Raw genomic sequence first — 20,741 nt, forward strand, 5'->3', positions numbered from 1 at the left:
GTCACACACTATTAGTATTATACATGTATATAGCTCTGACATATACCACAGTGCTTTACAGAGAGCACTGAGCCAGTCACATCAGGAGCTTACAATCTAATCTACCCCCCACACACTAGTCACACACTATTATTATTATACATTTACAGTGTCTTGAAAAAGTATTCATAACCCTTGAAATTTTCCACATTTTGTCATGTTACAACCAAAAACTTGTATTTTATTGGGGTTTTATGTGATGGACCAACACAAAGTGGCACATAATTGTGGAAGGAAAATGATAAATGGTTTTCAAAATGTTTTACAAATAAATATGTGAAAAGTGTGTGGGGGAGGGGCATTTTTATTCAGCCCCCTTTACTCTGATACCCGTAACTAAAATCTAATGGAACCAATTGCCTTCAGAAGTCACCTAATTAGTAAATAGAGTCCACCTGTGTGTCATTTAATCTCAGTATAAATACAGCTGTTCTGTGAAGCCCTCAGAAGTTTGTTAGAGAACCTTAGTGAACAAACAGCATCATGAAGGCCAAGGAACACACCAGACAGGTCAGGGATAAAGTTGTGGAGAAGTATAAAGCAGGGTTAGGTTATTAAAAATATATCCCAAGCTTTGAACATCTCACGGAGCTCTGTTCAATCCATCAATCGGAAAATGAAAAGAGTATGGCACAACTGCAAACCTACCAAGACATGACCGTCCACCTAAACTGACCGGCCGGGCAAGGAGAGCATTCATCAGAGAAGAGCCCAGAGGTCCATGGTAACTCTGGAGGAGCTGCAGAGATCCACAGCTCAGGTGGGAGAATCTGTCCACAGGACAACTATTAGTCGTGTTCTCCACAAATCTGCCCTTTATGGAAGAGTGACAAGAAGAAAGACATTGGTGAAAGAAAGTCATAAGAAGTCCTGTTTGTAGTTTGTGAGAAGCCATGTGGAGGACACAGCAAACATGTGGAAGAAGGTGCTCTGGTCAGATGAGACCAAAATTGAACTTTTTGGGCTAAAAGCAAAACGCTATGTGTGGGGAAAACTAACACTGCACATCACCCTGAACACAACATCCCCACCGTGAAACATGGTGGTGGCAGCATTGTGTTGTGGGGATGCTTTTCTTCAGCAGGGACAGGGAAGCTGGTCAGAGTTGATGGGAAGATGGATGGAGCCAAATACAGGACAATCTTAGAAGAAAACCTGTTAGAGTCTGCAAAAGACTTGAGACTGGGGCGGAGGTTCACCTTCCAGCAGGACAACGACCCTAAACATACAGCCAGAGCTACAATGGAATGATTTACATCAAAGCATATTCATGTGTTAGAATGGCCCAGTCACAGTCCAGACCTAAATCACATTGAGAATCTGTGGCAAGACTTGAAAATTGCTGTTCACAGACGCTCTCCATCCAACCTGACAGAGCTTGAGATATTCTGCATAGAAGAATGGGCAAAAATGTCCCTCTCTAGATGTGCAAAGCTGGTAGAGACATCCCCAAAAAGACTTGTAGCTGTAATTTGCAGAGAAAGGAGGTTCTACAAAGTATTGACTCAGGGGGCCCCCCACACTTTTCACATATTTATTTGTAAAAAATGGTGAACCATTTATCATTTTCCTTCCACGTCACAATTATGTGCCACTTTGTGTTGGTCTATCACATAAAATCCCAATAAAATACATTTATGTTTTTGGTTGTAACATGACAAAATGTGGAAAATTTTAAGGGGTATGAATATTTCTTCGAGGCACTGTATAAAGCTCTGACATATACCGCAGTGCTGTACAGAGATCATTGAGCCGGTCACATCAGTCTCTCTACCAGAAGAGCTTACACTCTAATGCCCCCTCCCCCCCAGTCACACTCTATTAATATTATACAATTTTATAGCCCTGATATATACCACAGTGCTGTACAGAGAACACTGAGCCAGTCACATAAATCCTCTGAGGGCCTGAAGTCAAATAAGCTATGTGAAAACTCAAACAACTTCCAAAATATCCCCTTTGTCTAGGTATGAATCATCTACTCATTATATTCTATAAGGCCTGATTCACACCTATGTATTTCTTTTTGGTACATCACGGGACACAGAGCCACAGTATTTACTGTATGGGTTATATGGCACCTCTAGGTGATGGACACTGGCACACCCTAGACAGGAAGTTTAGCCCCCTATATAACCCCTCCCCTTACCGGGAGTACCTCAGTTATTTCACCAGTATCGGCAATCTTCATCCCAGGGGTAGAGAACTGGCAGGCGGACTACTTAAGTCGCCAGCAGTTGTTCCTGGGGGAATGGTCTCTTCACCCCGACATCTTCCTGGCTGAATATCAAATATGGGGAATCCCGGACGTAGATCTGTTTGCGTCCAGGTTCAACAACAAGATTGACAACTTTGCATCAAGAACAAGGGATCCACTTGCATGCGGGACGGATGCATTGGTGTCCCCGTGGGATCAGTTCTCACTGATCTATGCATTCCCTCCTATTCTGCTGCTACCACGACTTCTTCGCAGGATCAAGCTGGAAAGGAAGTCGGTGATTCTTGTGGCCCAGAAGATCTTGGTATGCAGAAATAGTAAAGATGGCGGTAGGGCCCCCATGGACCCTACCACCACGTCCAGACCTGCTTTTGCAGGGACCAGTGTTCCATCCTATCTTACAAATGCTAAACTTAACGGTTTGGCTATTGAAACCCACATTCTGAAGAATCGTGGGCTTTCAGGCTCAGTGATATCTACCTTGATTAATGCAAGGAAGCCAGCATCCAGTCATTTATTATAGAGTCTGGAAGGCATATGTTTCCTGGTGTGAATCCAGGGGTTGGCACCCCAGAAACTATGTCATAGGTGGAATCCTTGACTTTCTGCAAATGGGGTTAGAGATGAAGCTGGCCTTGAGTACTACCAAGGGCCAGGTCTCGGCCTTATCGATATTGTTTCAACGTCCGCTTGTTTTGCATTCTTTGATCCAAATCTTTATACAGGGGGTAACGCGGCTCAATCCACCGGTTGAAGCACCCCTGAACCCTCGGGACTTGAATTTAGTTCTGTCGGCATTACAGAAACAGCCTTTTGAGCCGAAACGACATATTCCCTTGCTACGACTAATGCCGCGTACACACGGTCGGACTTTACGGCAGACTTTGCCCGGCGGACTTTACGAAGGACTTTACGATGGACTTTCTGAATTAACGGACTTGCCTACACACAATCCACCAAAGTCCGTCGAATTCGTACGTGATGACGTACGACCAGACTAAAACAAGGAAGCTCATAGCCAGTAGCCAATAGCTGCCCTAGCGTGGCTTTTTGTCCGTCGAACTAGCATACAGACGAGCGGACTTTTCGACCGGACTCGATTTCGACGGATTGATTTAAAACATGTTTCAAATCTACGTCCGTCCAACTTTTGAGAAAACAAAGTCCGCTGGAGCCCACACACGATCGAATTGTCTGACGAAATCCCGTCCACCGGGCAAAGTCTGCCGTACAGTCCGCTCGTGTGTACGCGGCATTAGGCTATTGCTGAAACGCGTCAGCTTTATTGTTTTATTGTCACTCTGATGTACCAATAAATGACACTTCAAGGATTACAGTTTTGCTGGCTCTTCTTATTACTATATTCCCTTGGTCCTTTTGACAAGGAAGCTAGTTTTTCTGGTAGCCATTTCTTCTACAAAAAGGGTATCAGAATTGGCGGCTCTTTCTTTTAAAGAACCATATTGAATCATTCACAGGGATAGAGTAGTATTGCGTCCTCATCCTAACTTTCTACCGAAGGTGGTTTCAGGTTTTCATCTAAACCAACGATATTGCTCTGCCTTCATTTTTTCCAGAACCCTGTTCTACGGAAGAAAAGTCACTACATTCTCTGGATGTAGTGGAGAGCGGTCAAAACCTATTTGGAGGCGACTGCTCAGATTTGGAAAACGGATGTTTTGTTTGTGTTGCCTGAAGGTCCTAATAAAGGACAGGCAGCGTCGAAATCTACTATTGCTAAGTGGATTCGGCAAGTAATTATTCAAGCTTATGGTTTGAAGAGGAAAGTTCCACCTGTTCAAATCAAAGCGCACTCCGCCACCAGGGCTGTTAGTGCTTCATGGGCAGTGCATCACCGGGCCTACATGGCTCAAATTTGCAAGGCCGCAACTTGGTTTTCAATCCATACATTCACCAGATTCTATCACGTGGATGTGAGAAGGCATGAGGATATTGCCTTTGGGCGTAGTGTGCTGCAGGCAGGAGTATAAGATCCTCAGGTCTGATTGCACCCTACTTTTTGTTTGTGTCTTCCTCTCCTCAGATAGCATTGGTCTGGGACATCCCATTCAGTAAATACTGTGGCTCTGTGTCCCGTGATGTACAAAAAAGAAAATAGGATTTTTATAACAGCTTACCTGTAAAATCCTTTTCTTCGAGTACATCAGGGGACACAGAGATCCCCCCCCTCTTCTAATACACGTATATTGCTTTGCTACAAAAACTGAGGTACTCCCAGTAAGGGGAGGGGTTATATAGGGAGCTGAACTTTCTGTCTAGGGTGTGCCAGTGTCCATCACCTAGAGGTGCCTATATAACCCATTCAGTAAATACTGTGGCTCTGTGTCCCGTGATGTACTCCAAGAAAAGGATTTTACAGGTAAGCTGCTATAAAAATCCTATTTTTTAGTGCTTTTTGGATTTTGCAGATTTGCACTACAGCCCATTTAACATGGTTTCCTATAGAAAACGTTCTGTAGTACAAATCTGCAAAATGCAAAAAACACTCATGCCCCGTACACACGGTCGGACTTTGTTCGGACATTCCGACATCAAAATCCTAGGATTTTTTTCCGACGGATGTTGGCTCAAACTTGTCTTGCATACACACGGTCACACAAAGTTGTCCGTAAATCCGATCGTTCTAAACGCGGTGACGTAAAACACGTACGTCGGGACTATAAACGGGGCAGTGGCCAATAGCTTTCATCTCTGTATTTATTCTGAGCATGCGTGGCACTTTGTGCGTGGATTTGTGTACACACGATCAGAATTTCCGACAACGGATTTTGTTTTTATATATAATTTTATATCCTGCTCTCAAACTTTGTGTGTCGGAAAATCCGATGGAAAATGTGTGATGGAGCCTACACACAGTCGGAATTTCCGACAACAAGGTCCTATCACACATTTTCCGTCGGAAAATCCGACCGTGTGTACGGGGCATAAAAATGCCATAGATGTGAATCAGGCCTTAGTACCTAAGTACCTGGGCAGGGCTGTTTCCAACTGAACAATATTTACAGGGAAAAGAAACAGTTACTCTATAAATTTTGACTTTAAAAATCAGAATTATGATTGGTCGGAAGAAACCAAGCAGAGTTGCATTTGATAGAGGCTACAAATATGGATAACACCAACAGAGGAGGAAGGCCGCGAGTGGCTTAAAAAAAAAAAAAAAAAAGAAGAAGAAAGAAACAAATCGCTCCCAATTCTCTTGTCTGCTGCTGTTCTAGGGTAGTGTTTCTCAACTTCTTTCAGTCACAATACCCTTTAAAAGGACAAGTTCACCTTTGGGAACATGTTCCACCCGTTTTTAGGGTGGACTACGTAACTTGTTCCCAATGCTGCAGCCACTGCCCGATCCCCGCCTGTCCCCTGTGACAGCAGTACAGGGAGAAGTTCCCCATACTAGCTGTCAGTTTTTGAAAATCAGAGTGGCCGTGCGGTGCTTCGCTCACACTGCCGCGTCATTCTTTCACACAGCTCTGTGTGCGACTGAACTACGAGCCCCGATATCCTTAATGGCTGTCGGCTTGTAATTCTCAATAAACGACCACAGCGCTGTGGTTGTTCATTGATTGTTCCGGTCAGTGTATCTGCCTGTCTGCAGTGCATGGAGCCAGAGATTAGCTGATCGCTGGTGCAATGCTTTATATGCTCCAAATAAATAAATAAATGTGCTTTTTTTACTTGCAAAAAAAAAATGTGCATTTATTTATTATTTTTTTTATTTTAAAGTGAATTCATCCTTTAAATGTATTTTCAGTCTCGAGGCACCTCTGTCTAAAAAAAAAAAAAGCAGTCCCGCTAGTTTAGAAAAGCAGTTCTTATCATCCAGAGTGTAGGAGTCAGGAGTAAAGCTTTGTCCACACGGGAGTACTTAAAGCGGAGTTCCACCCAGAAATGGAACTTCCGCTGATCTGGTTCCTCCCCCTTACGGTGTCACATTTGGCACCTTTTAGGGGGGAGCAGATACCTGTCTAATCCAGGTATTTGCTCCCACTTCCGGGTAAAGTTTGCCGCAGTATCAGCACTGATCTACGCCACGTCCGGCCCCTCCTCTGTCCCCCCCCCCCCCCCCCTGCTGTCTTCTGGGAGACACACAGGTCCCAGAAGACAGCAGGGACCACTCAGAACGCACAGCGCGACTCGCACATGCACAGTAGGGAACCAGGCTGTGAGGCCGCAAGGCTTCACTTCCTGATTCCCGTACTGAAGATGCCGGCGCCTCCACCCGGAGACGGGTTGGCTTCGGGTGAGGACATTGCGGGGGCCCTGGACAGGAAGTGTCTTTATTTTAAAAGTCAGTAGCTGCTGACTTTTAATTTTTTTTTTGCAGGCAGAACTCGGCTTTAATCGCTTTAACCACTTGCTGACCGCCCTATAGTACTTTTACTGCTACAAGGCGGCAGCTGTGCAGCGGATCACATATATATATATATATATATATATATATATATATATACACATGATCCTGCACTTCTGCCTGCAGGGGGCGTGCCGCTTTTGCTGTGATTTTTCACAGCAGAAGCTGATCTGTGGGTGCCGGGCACCCGATGTCCTCCGGCACCCGCTGATGGTCAGTGACATTCAGAGAACTGAGATGTAAACAAGGCATATCTCAGTTTGGACAGGCGGGGGAGGGACGATCCTGTGTCTGTGCAAAGCAGGGACTATAATCAATCTCTAGAATCGATCTCTTCCCCTAGTGAAGGCACCACACAGACAGTACACTTAATCACTGGTTAGGCGCACAGTTAACCCTATGATTGCCCTAGATGTTTAACCCCTTCCCCAGCCAGTGTCATTAGTACAGTGACAGTGCATATTTTTAGCACTGATCACTGTACTAGGCCCCTTTCACACTGAGGCTCTTGTAAACTGCCAGTAAAACACTGAGCACTTTTGAAGAGCTTTTCAGGTGCTTTTGAAGCACTTTTTCATTCATTTCAATGGCGTTTTTTCACCACCCTGCCAGCGCACTGCCCCAGTATGAAAGCATTCATTGATTTTAATGAAGATGGGCTTTTGTCAGGAGCTTTTTTTAGCGTGAAAGCGCCTGAAAAACTCCTCAGTCTGAAAGGGGTCTAATGCTCCGTACACACGATCAGAAATTTGGCCAGCAAAAGACCGATGAGAGCTTTTGGTCGGAAAATGCGACCATTGTGTATGCTCCATCGGACTTTTGCTGGCGGAATTCCAGCCAGCAAAAGATTGAGAGCATGTTCTCAATTTTTTGGTCGGAAAAAGTTCCGATCTCGGAAATTCCGATCGTCTGTACCAATTCCGACGCGCTAAATTCCTACGCATGCTCAGAAACAATTCAACGAATGCTCGGAAGCATTGAACTTAATTTTCTCGGCTCGTCGTAGTGTTGTATGTCACCGCGTTCTTGATGGTCGAAAGTTCAGCGAACTTTCATGTGACCGTGTGTATGCAAGCCAAGCTTGAGCGGAATTCCGTCGGAAAAACCATCCAAGACGGAAATTCTGCTCGTGTGTACGCGGCATTAGGGTCACTGGTTCCCACAAAGTGTCAGAAGTGTCAGTTAGTATCCAATTGTCTGCCGCAGTCCCGCTATAAGTCGCTGATGTAAGATTCCATAAAAATATCCTATAGTTTGTAGACGCTATAACATTCACGTAAACCAATCAATATACGCTTATTGGGATCTTTTTTTACCAAAAACAGAATACACGTTGGCATAAATATATGAAGAAATTTGATTTTTTTATTTATAACGCAAAAAATAAAAACCAACATAAGAAAGCTCTATTTGTGGAAAAGAAATGATAATTTTATTTGGGTACAGCGTCGCACGACCGCGCAATTGTCAGTTAAAATAATGCAGTCCAGATTGCGAAAAAAGGCCCGGTCATTTGGGGTAAATCTCCTGGAAGTCAAGTGGTTAAATGTACATCCATGCGAGGACCAATGTTTGTCCCTATGGGCATGCACGGGGGTGCACAGGTGTTCTGTACATCCTCTAGAGGGCAGTTCAATTCATGTCAATTTGGGACGCAGATGGACACAGCCGCTGCTCCCAATCTGACATCTATGTGAGTACGGATCCCCAAACACACATTGTCTGCGTTCAGGGACCCGCACCCTCATGGATGTCACATTGGGAGCAGCAGCTGTGTCCATGCGGCAGCAGCACCCCAAATCGACATAATTGGGAATTCCTGCATGAGGATGCACGGAACACCTTTTAGATTGTAAGCTCTAACGAGCAGGGACCTCTGATTCCTCCTGTATTGAATTGTATTGAAACTGTACTGTCTGCCCTTGTGTTGTAAAGTGCTGCGCAAACTGTTGGCTCTATATAAATCCTGTATTATAATAATAATAACACCTGAGCATCCCCTGGTGGGGGAAATACAGCTCTAGCACTCTTACTCAAACCAGTTAACTTCCTGGGAAGGAAAATGGAGATCTTTTGGTGTAAAAATATTATGTCATGGCTTCTCTTCTGGTCATTGCAGACCATGAAGTGGAGAGGAGAGGATGAAAAGCTCCCAACTGTCCCCATTTTTAATGGGACTGTCCCTGATTTGAGGGGCTGTCCCTGATGTGTAACAAAGTCCCTCTGTTCCTCTTTCCTCCTCAGTTGTCCCTCATTTTGGTCTGATCGATATAGTTTTTATATAAAATGCACTATTTATCTTTCAAAAAGTGTTTCCCAGCGCTAAGCCTTTCATCCAATTTATAAATTGCTGCATTTGTAAATTTCAAAAGCCAATATAAAGAAATAGTAGTGGTAAAAAAAAGCACTTGTGGGTTTAACTAATCATTTTTTTGTGCAATTCTCCTTTAATGAGGGTGTGGCAGGGGGGTGTGTCCTATGCCTGCATACTTTTGCTAATAGGTGTCCCTCATTCCTGTCTCACAAAGTTGGAAGGTGTGGATTTAACTAATCTTTTTTTTTTAGTATAATTCTTCTTTAGGGGGTGTGGCAGGGGGTGTGCCTTATGCCTACATACTTTTGCTAATAGGTGACCGTCGTTCCGATTTCAAAAAGTTGGAAGGTATGGGCGATGACATATATAGAGATATACACAATCCTGATGGTATTCCTCAATAGCTACAGAGGATGAAAATCCATTTGTTTGCAGCAAGCATATTTCCAAATCCAGATATTGCCATATAGAATGGCAGTGACATCATCACTGTGCTGCACATAGTCTAGTGCAGAGAGCAGAGATGTGGGAGGGGCCCAGCAGGCTCCACCCACTACAAGCTGCCTTGAGAAAAACTACAGGAGGGGGCGCAGAGAAGACCAGTCACCCTGCACAAGGAGACGGAGCAGAGCTGTGGGAGGGGCCCAGCAGGCCCCACCCACTACAGGTGCCTGAAGGATACAGGAGGGAGTGGAGACAAGACAGGTCTCCCTGCACAAGGAGAGAAAGAGAGCAAAGCTGTGGGAGGGGCCCAGCAGGCCCCACCCACTACAGGTGCCTGAAGAAGGATACAGGAGGGAGTGGAGACAAGACAGGTCTCCCTGCACAAGGAGAGAAAGAGAGCAAAGCTGTGGGAGGGACCCAGCAGGCCCCACCCACTACAGGTGCCTGAAGAAGGATACAGGAGGGAGTGGAGACAAGACAGGTCACCCTGCACTAGGAGAGAAAGAGCAAAGCTGTGGGAGGGGCCCAGCGGGCCCCACCCACTACAGGCTGCCGGCAGAAGACGCCAGGAGGGGGCGGAGACAAGACCGGTCACCCTGCACAAGGAGAGAGAGCAAAGCTGTGGGAGGGGCCCAGCAGGCCGAACCCACTACAGGCTGCCTGCAGAGTACTACAGGAGGGGCGGAGGCAAGACCAGCCACCGTGCACAAGGAGAGAGAGCAAAGCTGTGGGAGGGGCCCAGCAGGCCGAACCCACTACAGGCTGCCTGCAGAGTACTACAGGAGGGGCGGAGGCAAGACCAGCCACCGTGCACAAGGAGAGAGAGCAGCAGTGACCGGTCTTAATACAGGAAGCTCCTGCACAGAGGTAGAGTATCACACTGGATTACTGCACAGATCTGGAAGAAATACACTAAGCACCCTAAGCCTCGGCACACACTAGATGCAGTGCGAATTCACAGCGAATTTGCTGCGGGTTCCGCAACCGCATCAAAATCGCAGCCGGTTCATGTGAACCGATTGCAGAGTGTATGTTAAGTTAACAACGCCATGAAATTGGTTTGCTAAACACAGTGTGATTTGCAGAATCGGATTGCATGCATGCGATCCGATTCCTGGTGTGGACGGAAAAAAAAAAAAAAAAAAAAAGAGTTTGGTGCATACAAATCCATGGCTCAAATCGCACCCCAGAGACAATCTAGACAATGTTGGCTTATCCCGGAGTGCAGCTGATCTATACATGGAATATTTGTGGAAGACAGAGAGTGTCGGGGGGATCAGTTCCTAAGACAGGGCCACTTGGAAGCAATGCTTTTCTTTGAGAAGAGTATAATACGAAGATTGTCTCACCTTTCCTTCATCTCTTGGCGTGTCACTTAAATGTACAACTGGACCCGGATGAGTCTTGGTAGATCTACAAAAGGAAACAAAGAAGCAGCGTGATTTCAGATGGTTCATGAATGTCACACCAGGATGAGGATACTTTTATAGTTTCACAACTTCACACCCCGGAGACTCTGAGCTGCTTTAACAATGTTTTATTTATATGCAGGAATTTTATCAGATCTTACTCTGCCTTATAATTGTTACATCAGTCCCTGCAAAAACGCAGAAATCCTTCCGAATGTGCATGTATGGTGCTTAACGGTGGCCAAACGTTCCAATGTTTGTCTATTCTTTTTTGTTTTGGTATTCTTTATTAGTGAAGAAAAGAGTTCCTCTGGTTTTCTGAATTTCATACAATAATCAAATGTAAAGACAACAGTTACAGAAGTCTAACAGGATTGTTTACAGTGCAGGAAGAATGCGGCTCCATTCACATCATGGCGAGCGGCATGAGGCACCGCGTATATATATGCGTATTCTGAGTGTTGTGCAACAATGAAACAATGAATAGCACCATACACACACAACATGTTTTTTTGTGCATTTCCCTGAATTATTTTATTATTTATTTATTTCAGGTACTTATATAGCGCCGCCAATTTACGCAGCACTTTACATATATCATTTTACATGTGTTTCGCGTAATGCTCCGGATCCTGTAACCATTGGGATTGGCTGTCACATGATCGGGTCCCCACCAGCTATTATTCGTTAGTGAAGACCTAGCGCTCAGTACAGAAACATCGGCCGCCCAGTGATGGTAAAGCCAACCCTTTTGCCGCCACATATGTGTTACACGGGCGACCACAGGCTAAAGACCCACTCCGGGGCTCCCTTCCGGCCACCTCTAACCCATCCTAATGGGCTTTTTTCCCTGTACCATGTAAAGTCAGATATACTAACTTAAGCCCTCCACCAAATATACTCACCTAAGTCCCCCTCTCCAGGTCCCTCGCCAATGATGGCTCACCCAGAACCTTGCCTGCCACGCACCCACTGCCACGTGCACCCGGCGCGCTCTGTGATCACAGCTGATCACGATGTAAGCACACTTGCCAGTTATCGGCATTCCTTTCCTCGCACGCTGTCACACTGTGAGGAGAGGAGAGAGCCGGTAACTGGCCAGTGTGAAAGGGGACATTTATAATGATAATTAGTGGCCTGATTATCAGTGGAGCCCCAACAGTGCCCATCAGTGCTGCCACTCAGTGGCCATCAGTGCTGCCAATCAGTGCCACCTATCAATGCCCATCAGTGCTGCTTATCAGTGCCACCTATCAGTACCCATGAGTGCCGCCTATCAGTGCTGCCAACTACCACTCAGTGCCCATCAGTGCTGCCACTCAGTGCATCCTCATCAGTGCCACCTATCAATGCCCATCAGTGCTGTCTATCAGTGCCACCTATCAGTACCCATGAGTGCTGCCTATCAGTGCTGCTTATCAATGTTGCCAATCAGTGCCCATCAGTGCTGCCACTCAGTGCTACCACTCAGTGCCCATCAGTGCTGCCACTCAGTGCTACCACTCAGTGCCCATCAGTGCTGCCAATTAGTGCCTCCTCATCAGTGCCACTATCAGTGCCACCTATCAATGCCAATCAGTCCTGTCCATCAGTACCACCTACCAGTACCGCCTATCAGTGCCGCCTATCAGTGCCTCCTCATTAGTGTCGCCTATCAGTGCCCATCAGTGCCGCCTATTAATGCCCATAAGTGCTGCCCATCAGTGTCGCCTATCAGTGCCCATCTGTGCCCCCTATCAGTGCCCAACATTGCCGCCTCATCCTCTGCCCTGCTGACCCTGTCCTATGTCCCGCTGACCCCATCCTCTGCTCCATTGACCACATATGCGGCACCCAGACGAATCATATCTCAGGGTCTGATGAGAAAGCCCACAGCTGCTGTGACCAGCTGCAGCTTCCTCATCAGACCCTGAGACAAGAACGGTATACCAGAGCTGGGGTGGGACAAATTTAGATAAGGGGGGGGCACCTGATTTTAGTCTTGCCTAGGGCAGCACAAAACCAAAATACACCACTGCTGCCCACGAAGGATGAGAGAGGGCATCATAAGGTGCCAGCACTAACCACAGCCTTATCAAGACGACTCAATGGGTGTTCTGGGCACCAAAAACCCGAGGGAACCGTTATCTGTATAATAAAAGATTATGGAGAAATGCGTGAGGTGCATTATGTTCTGAGTCACCTCAAACTCACAATGTGTCATCTACCGGAGAAAATAAACAATCGAGAACACGATGTTCCATTCTAGCAGCAAAAATCAATTAACTGCGGCTCATTTTATGGCTAGAATCCACTTAGAAAAGAAAACAATTGCATTTACGGTTTCATTAGTGAAGTGAAGCAGCGTCTGTGTGTGTGGGGCGATAAAACACACAGGGATCGGGGGGCTCTATACTGCACACACCCAACTGACAGCATCAGCAGGTAAATCCACGCCGAACCAGTTCTCAGACACGATCGTTACGCTGTTTGGACAGCCGTGACTGGATTCTTCAGAAGCGCATCTCTATCTGTTTCCTGTGACTGGCAGAGCTGTCAATCCAGCCTGCTCAATATGGCCGCAGTAATGTACTCCTGGCCAGCTCCAGAGAACGTCTGGTGGAGGGGAGGCGGGCCGAGGTCTCTGTGGTCATTAAATGCGATAGACACAGGATGGCCCGGACGCTTCCCATTTCTATCAATGGGCTGGAAACTGCGAGTTCTCCCCTGTCTTTATAGTGCAGTACAGTCAATATTTGTGCGGTACGATTTACCTCTTCCAGCCTGTAATACCCCTTCATTACCAGGCCATTGTTCACTTTTCAGCAATGTGATAGTTTGACTGACGATTACTCCATTTTTCAACATTGTGCCCAAACTAATTTTGTATCTTTTTTTGAACTTTAGTGCTTTCTTCTGGTGGTATTTACAGGGCAGCCATCAGAACTTTTTGGGCCCCTTACACAGCTTTAGGCCTGGCCCCCCCCCCCCCCCCCCAAAGGCCATCCCACTGAATCCACACACCGGCCACCTCACCTGTAAGCATTCAGCCCCCCCCCCCAATTCTGTATATATGCCAGCCCCCCCTCACACCTGTATATATGTCAGCCCCCCCACCTGTATATATGCCAGCCCCCCTCACACCTGTATATACAGTGGGGACGGAAAGTATTCAGACCCCCTTAAATTTTTCACTCTTTGTTATATTGCAGCCATTTGCTAAAATCATTTAAGTTCATTTTTTTTCCTCATTAATGTACACACAGCACCCCATATTGTACACACATCACCCCATATTGACAGAAAAACACAGAATTGTTGACATTTTTGCAGATTTATTAAAAAAGAAAAACTGAAATATCACATGGTCCTAAGTATTCAGACCCTTTGCTGTGACACTCATATATATAACTCAGGTGCTGTCCATTTCTTCTGATCATCCTTGAGATGGTTCTACACCTTCATTTGAGTCCAGCTGTGTTTGATTATACTGATTGGACTTGATTAGGAAAGCCACACACCTGTCTATATAAGACCTTACAGCTCACAGTGCATGACAGAGCAAATGAGAATCATGAGGTCAAAGGAACTGCCTGAAGAGCTCAGAGATAGAATTGTGACAAGGCACAGATCTGGTCAAGGTTACAAAAACATTTCTGCTGCACTTAAGGTTCCTAAGAGCACAGTGGCCTCCATAATCCTTAAATGGAAGACGTTTGGGATGACCAGAACCCTTCCTAGAGCTGGCCGTCCGGCCAAACTGAGCTATCGGGGGAGAAGAGCCTTTGTGAGAGAGGTAAAGAAGAACCCAAAGATCACTGTGGCTGAGCTCCAGAGATGCAGTAGGGAGATGGGAGAAAGTTGCAGAAAGACCCAAAAAAATTTAATAAAATGGATCCTGCTCCTTTAAAGCATGTTATATGACACGGTGCTTGTCCTGTGTCATTTGGCCCCCTGTAACACCTAAAAAACCTGGCTGATCCTGCCATTTTCTCCCTACCCCTCTGTAAACTGACCACGGTGTATCATGGCTGGTGAGACCAGACACCGTGGTCAGTTTACGTGCCTCTGTCATCGGCAGCCTGCTATCTGCTCTCCTCTGTGCTCCTGTGTCCTCCTCCCCCCTCCCCTCTCTGTCTGTGTGTGAGCCGCCCCTCCCCCCCTCCTGCTGCTCTCATAACACTAACCTGTATACACCATCAGCACTGCCTCCTATTGCAGTGCCCCCCTCTATGAATGATTTATAAATATAAATGCTGTAAATACCTCATGTAAGAGCCAAGATTGCGATCACATGACCAGCCAGCTCTCTCCTCCTCCCCTCCAGACTGAAATCAGCAGAGGAATCTCAGCCCCGCCCCCTGCATCTCTCAGAGGAGAAAAGGAGAAAGCTGGCCGGTCATGTGATCGCAATATTGGCAGTGAAATAAGGGAATTTGCAGCATTTATTTTGATAAATCACACACAGAGGGGGATACTACAATAGGAGGCAGTGCTGATGATGTATACAGGTTAGAGTGGCTTAACAACCACTTTAAATATGTCAAGGATGAAGATAACTTTGACAGGAAGGAATGTTCCTCAGAATGTATGAGAAATATATGATGGCGGAGGTGTAGAGGGGACCTACACCGGCTGAGAGCAGCGGAAGAGATCAGGAAGGCCGGCAATCCTAGATCTGTGGAAAGGTCAGAGCTGAAGCCGGTGATTTATGTCTTCTCCCATTAGAGAGAAGAAAATGTATCACTTTAATAATTGCAAACCTGTTAGATTTGTATTCATTTCCTAAATGCCACAGCATAAAAACCGGCTCAGAAAAGGCTGCGGCATTTCATCCTCAAGATTTATACCGCCGCTAATAGATCAGATGAAAAGGGACAGTTCACAAATCACACTCTGTTTATCGCAGTCATCACTAGACTTACACTATACCTTATAATACACACTGGAACATTACAGACCGAGCTGTACCTCTTCCCTGTGCTGCCCCGTCTGATCGCCGGACACACGTTCACTTCCCCCAACTACATGGACACCCGGCTTCACCTGACAAATCACTAACTATGGTCAGGGTGACGGCATAGACAACATTTATGTGAAGGGGTTGCAGCTCATCATTTCTATGATACACAAAAGTGGCCCCCTCCACACTGACACTTGGGGGTTCCAGAACAATGACACACTGACACTTGGGGATCCCAGATCAATGACACACTGACACTTGGGGATCCCAGATCAATGACACACTGATACTTGGGGATCCCAGATCAATGAAATAGTGACACTTGGGGATCCCAGATCAATGACACACTGATACTTGGGGATTCCAGATCAATGACACTCTGACACTTGGGGATCCCAGAACAATGACACACTGACACTTGGGGATCCCAGATCAATGAAATAGTGACACTTGGGGATCCCAGATCAATGACACACTGATACTTGGGGATTCCAGATCAATGACACTCTGACACTTGGGGATCCCAGATCAATGACACACTGATACTTGGGGATCCCAGATCAATGACACTCTGACACTTGGGGGTCCCAGAACAATGACACACAGACACTTGGGGGTCCCACAACAATGACACACTGACACTTGGGGATCCCAGATCAATGACATACTGACACTTGGGGATCCCAGATCAATGACACTTGGGGATCCCAGATCAATGACATACTGACACTTGGGGGTCCCACAACAATGACACACTGACACTTGGGGATCCCAGATCAATGACACACACTGACACTTGGGGATCCCAGAACAATGACACACTGACACTTGGGGGTCCCAGAACAATGACACACTGACACTTGGGGGTTCCAGAACAATGACACACTGACACTTGGGGATCCCAGATCAATGACACACTGATACAGCAAGTAATCGGCGCAAAACGACAAGGAAGGAAATATAGCAAAAGTGCAGAGCCGTGAGGTCCTTCCTGCCTACCTGGCTTCTCTTTGGGATTGGAACTGGATCTAACCCTACCACTTTGACGGTACAAGCCTATACGACTCACCGCCAACGGCCTGTGAGTCCAACATCTCTGCTCCCAGCCAATCAGCTTGACAAAGGAGCGCCGCCGTCATACCACTCACGGCGAGCCAGCTTAGGAAACGCGTCGCATATTGAGTGACGTCATCATCCCTCGCCTGATCTGCTGCTATCCAAGCCTCTCTCTGGTGCCTGTCTCCGCTGCTCGGCCGAATACATCCAGCGTCCACAGACTGCCCAGAGCTTCTACCATCCACCAGCCGAGAGAGATGACTCCACGGATCCCCTTGATTGCCTTGGGACATTCTTTTTGCCTATAACCTTCTACTAAAATGTGAGTGCATCACCAGCTGTTGCTGTAAATTTTAATAAATTGTTTTAAACGTCTGCACCCAGAGGCGCCTCTTTCTCCTTGTTTTACAATGACACACTGACACTTGGGGGTTCCAGAACAATGACACACAGACACTTGGGGATCCCAGATCAATGACACACTGACACTTGGGGGTTCCAGAACAATGACACACAGACACTTGGGGATCCCAGATCAATGACACACTGACACTTGGGGATCCCAGATCAACGACACACTGACACTTGGGGGTGACAGAACAATGACACTTGGGGATCCCAGATCAATGACACACTGACACTTGGGGATCCCAGATCAATGACACACTGACACTTGGGGATCCCAGATCAATGACACACTGACACTTGGGGATCCCAGATCAATGACACTTGGGGGTCACAGAACAATGACACACTGACACTTGGGGATCCCAGATCAATGACACACTGACACTTGGGGATCCCAGATCAATGACACACTGACACTTGGGGATCCCAGATCAATGACACTTGGGGGTCACAGAACAATGACACACTGACACTTGGGGATCCCAGATCAATGACACTTGGGGGTCACAGAACATTGACACATTGACACTTGGGGGTCACAGAACAATGACACACTGACACTTGGGGGTCCAGAACAATGACACACTGACACTTGGGGGTCAAGAACAATGACACACTGACACTTGAGGGTCCAGAACAATGACATACTGACACTTGGGGATCCTAGATCAATGACATACTGACACTTGGGGGTCCCAGAACAATGACACACTCACACTTGGGGATCCCAGATCAATGACACTTGGGGGTCACAGATTAGTGACACTTGGGGGTCACAGAACAATTACACACTGAAACTTGGGGATCCCAGATCAATGACACTTGGGGGTCACAGAACAATGACACACTGACACTTGGGGGTCCAGAACAATGACATACTGACACTTGGGGATCCCAGATCAATGACACACTGACACTTGGGTGTCACAGAACAATGACACACTGACACTTGGGGGTCCAGAACAATGACATACTGACACTTGGGGGTCACAGATCAATGACACACTGACACTTGGGTGTCCAGAACAATGACACACAGACACTTGGGGATCCCAGAACAATGACACACAGACACTTGGGGATCCCAGAACAATGACACACTGACACTTGGGGATCCCAGAACAATGACACACTGACACTTGGGGGTCCAAAACAATGACATACTGACACTTGGGGATCCCAGATCAATGACATACTGACACTTGGGGATCCCAGATCAATGACATACTGACACTTGGGGATCCCAGAACAATGACACACTGACACTTGGGTGTCCAGAACAATGACACACAGACACTTGGGGATCCCAGAACAATGACACACTGACACTTGGGGGTCCAAAACAATGACATACTGACACTTGGGGATCCCAGATCAATGACATACTGACACTTGGGGATCCCAGAACAATGACACACTGACACTTGGGTGTCCAGAACAATGACACACAGACACTTGGGGGTCCCAGAACAATGACACACAGACACTTGGGGATCCCAGAACAATGACACACTGACACTTGGGGATCCCAGAACAATGACACACTGACACTTGGGGTCCCAGATCAATGACACTTGGGGGTCACAGAACAATGACACACTGACACTTGGGGTCCCAGATCAATGACACTTGGGGGTCACAGAAGAGTGAAACACTGACACTTGGGAATCCCAGATCAATGACACACTGACACTTGGGGTCCCAGAACAATGACACGCTGACACTTGGGGGTCCCAGAACAATGACACACTGACACTTGGGGGTCACAGAACAATGACACACTGACACTTGGGGGGTCACAGAACAATGACACACTGACACTTGGGGGGGTCACAGAACAATGATACATTGAAACTTGGGGATCCCAGAACAATGACACTTGGGGATCCCAGAACAATGACACTTGGGGATCCCAGAACAATGACACGCTGACACTTGGGGATCCCAGATCAATGACACTTGGGGATCCCAGAACAATGACACGCTGACACTTGGGGGTCCCAGAACAATGACACACTGACACTTGGGGGGTCACAGAACAGTGACACACTGACACTTGGGGGGGTCACAGAACAGTGACACACTGACACTTGGGGGGGTCACAGAACAATGATACATTGACACTTGGGGATCCCAGAACAATGACACACTGACACTTGGGGATCCCAGATCAATGACACTTGGGGGTCACAGAACAATGACACACTGACACTTGGGGTCCCAGAACAATGACACACTGACACTTGGGGATCCCAGATCAATGACACACTGACACTTGGGGGTCCCAGAACAATGACACACTGACACTTGGGAATCCCAGATCAATGACACACTGACACTTGGGGGTCCCAGAACAATGACACACTGACACTTGGAGGTCACAGAACAATGACACTTGGGAATCCCAGATCAATGACACACTGACACTTAGGGATCCCAGATCAATGACACTTGGGGGTCCCAGAACAATGACACATTGACACTTTGGGGTCACAGATCAATGACACACTGACACTTGGGGATCCCAGATCAATGACACTTGGGGATCCCAGAACAATGACACACTGACACTTGGGGGGTCACAGAACAATGATACATTGACACTTGGGGATCCCAGATCAATGACACACTGACACTTGGAGGTCACAGAACAATGACACTTGGGGGTCCCAGAACAATGACACACTGACACTTGGAGGTCACAGAACAATGACACACTGACACTTGGGGATCCCAGATCAATGACACTTGGGGGTCCCAGAACAATGACACACTGACACTTGGGGGTCCCAGAACAATGACATACTGACACATTTGGGGGTCCCAGATCAATGACACACTGACACTTAGGGATCCCAGATCAATGACACACTGACACTTGGGGATCCCAGATCAATGACACTTGGGGATCCCAGAACAATGACACACTGACACTTGGAGGTCCCAGAACAATGACACACTGACACTTGGGGGTCCCAGAACAATGACACACTGACACTTGGGGGTCCCAGAACAATGACACACTGACACTTTGGGGTCCCAGATCAATGACACTTGGGGGTCACAGAACAATGACACACTGACACTTGGGGTCCCAGATCAATGACACTTGGGGGTCACACAACAATGACACACTGACACTTGGGGTCCCAGATCAATGACACTTGGGGATCCCAGATCAATGACACACTGGCACTTAGGGGTCCAAAACAATGACACACTGACACTTGGGTATCCCAGAACAATGACACACTGACACTTGGGTATCCCAGAACAATGACACACTGACACTTGGTGATTTAATAAACTGGTGCACACAGAATCTCTGTGCAGCTCTGCATAAAAACCAATCAGCTTCAGCTTGTTCAATGAGGTTTTGACAATACAACCTGGAAGCTAACTGGTTACTATGCAGAGCTGCACCAGATTCTGTGGTCATCAGTTTTAGTAAATCGATACCAGTGACACTGGGGGTCCCAAAAAATCAGAATCCTGATACGTGGGATAATAACACTGCTATCCTAGTAGGACACAACAACACC

At 46.8% G+C, this 20,741-nt stretch overlaps 1 protein-coding gene across 9 annotated transcripts in view; it reads right to left on the reverse strand.

Annotated features, from left to right (window-relative positions):
- Positions 1-20,741, reverse strand: part of STXBP5L (syntaxin binding protein 5L) — a 391,287-nt gene that overhangs the window by 170,222 nt on the left and 200,324 nt on the right. For all 9 annotated transcript variants that reach the window (XM_073617498.1, XM_073617500.1, XM_073617499.1 and 6 more), the window contains exon 6: positions 10,734-10,797. In XM_073617498.1, coding sequence (XP_073473599.1) covers positions 10,734-10,797 — 64 coding nt within the window. The remainder of the gene's footprint in view (positions 1-10,733; positions 10,798-20,741) is intronic.

This window comes from Aquarana catesbeiana, linkage group LG02 (assembly GCF_042186555.1).
Source record: "Aquarana catesbeiana isolate 2022-GZ linkage group LG02, ASM4218655v1, whole genome shotgun sequence".
Lineage (NCBI taxonomy): Eukaryota > Metazoa > Chordata > Amphibia > Anura > Ranidae > Aquarana > Aquarana catesbeiana.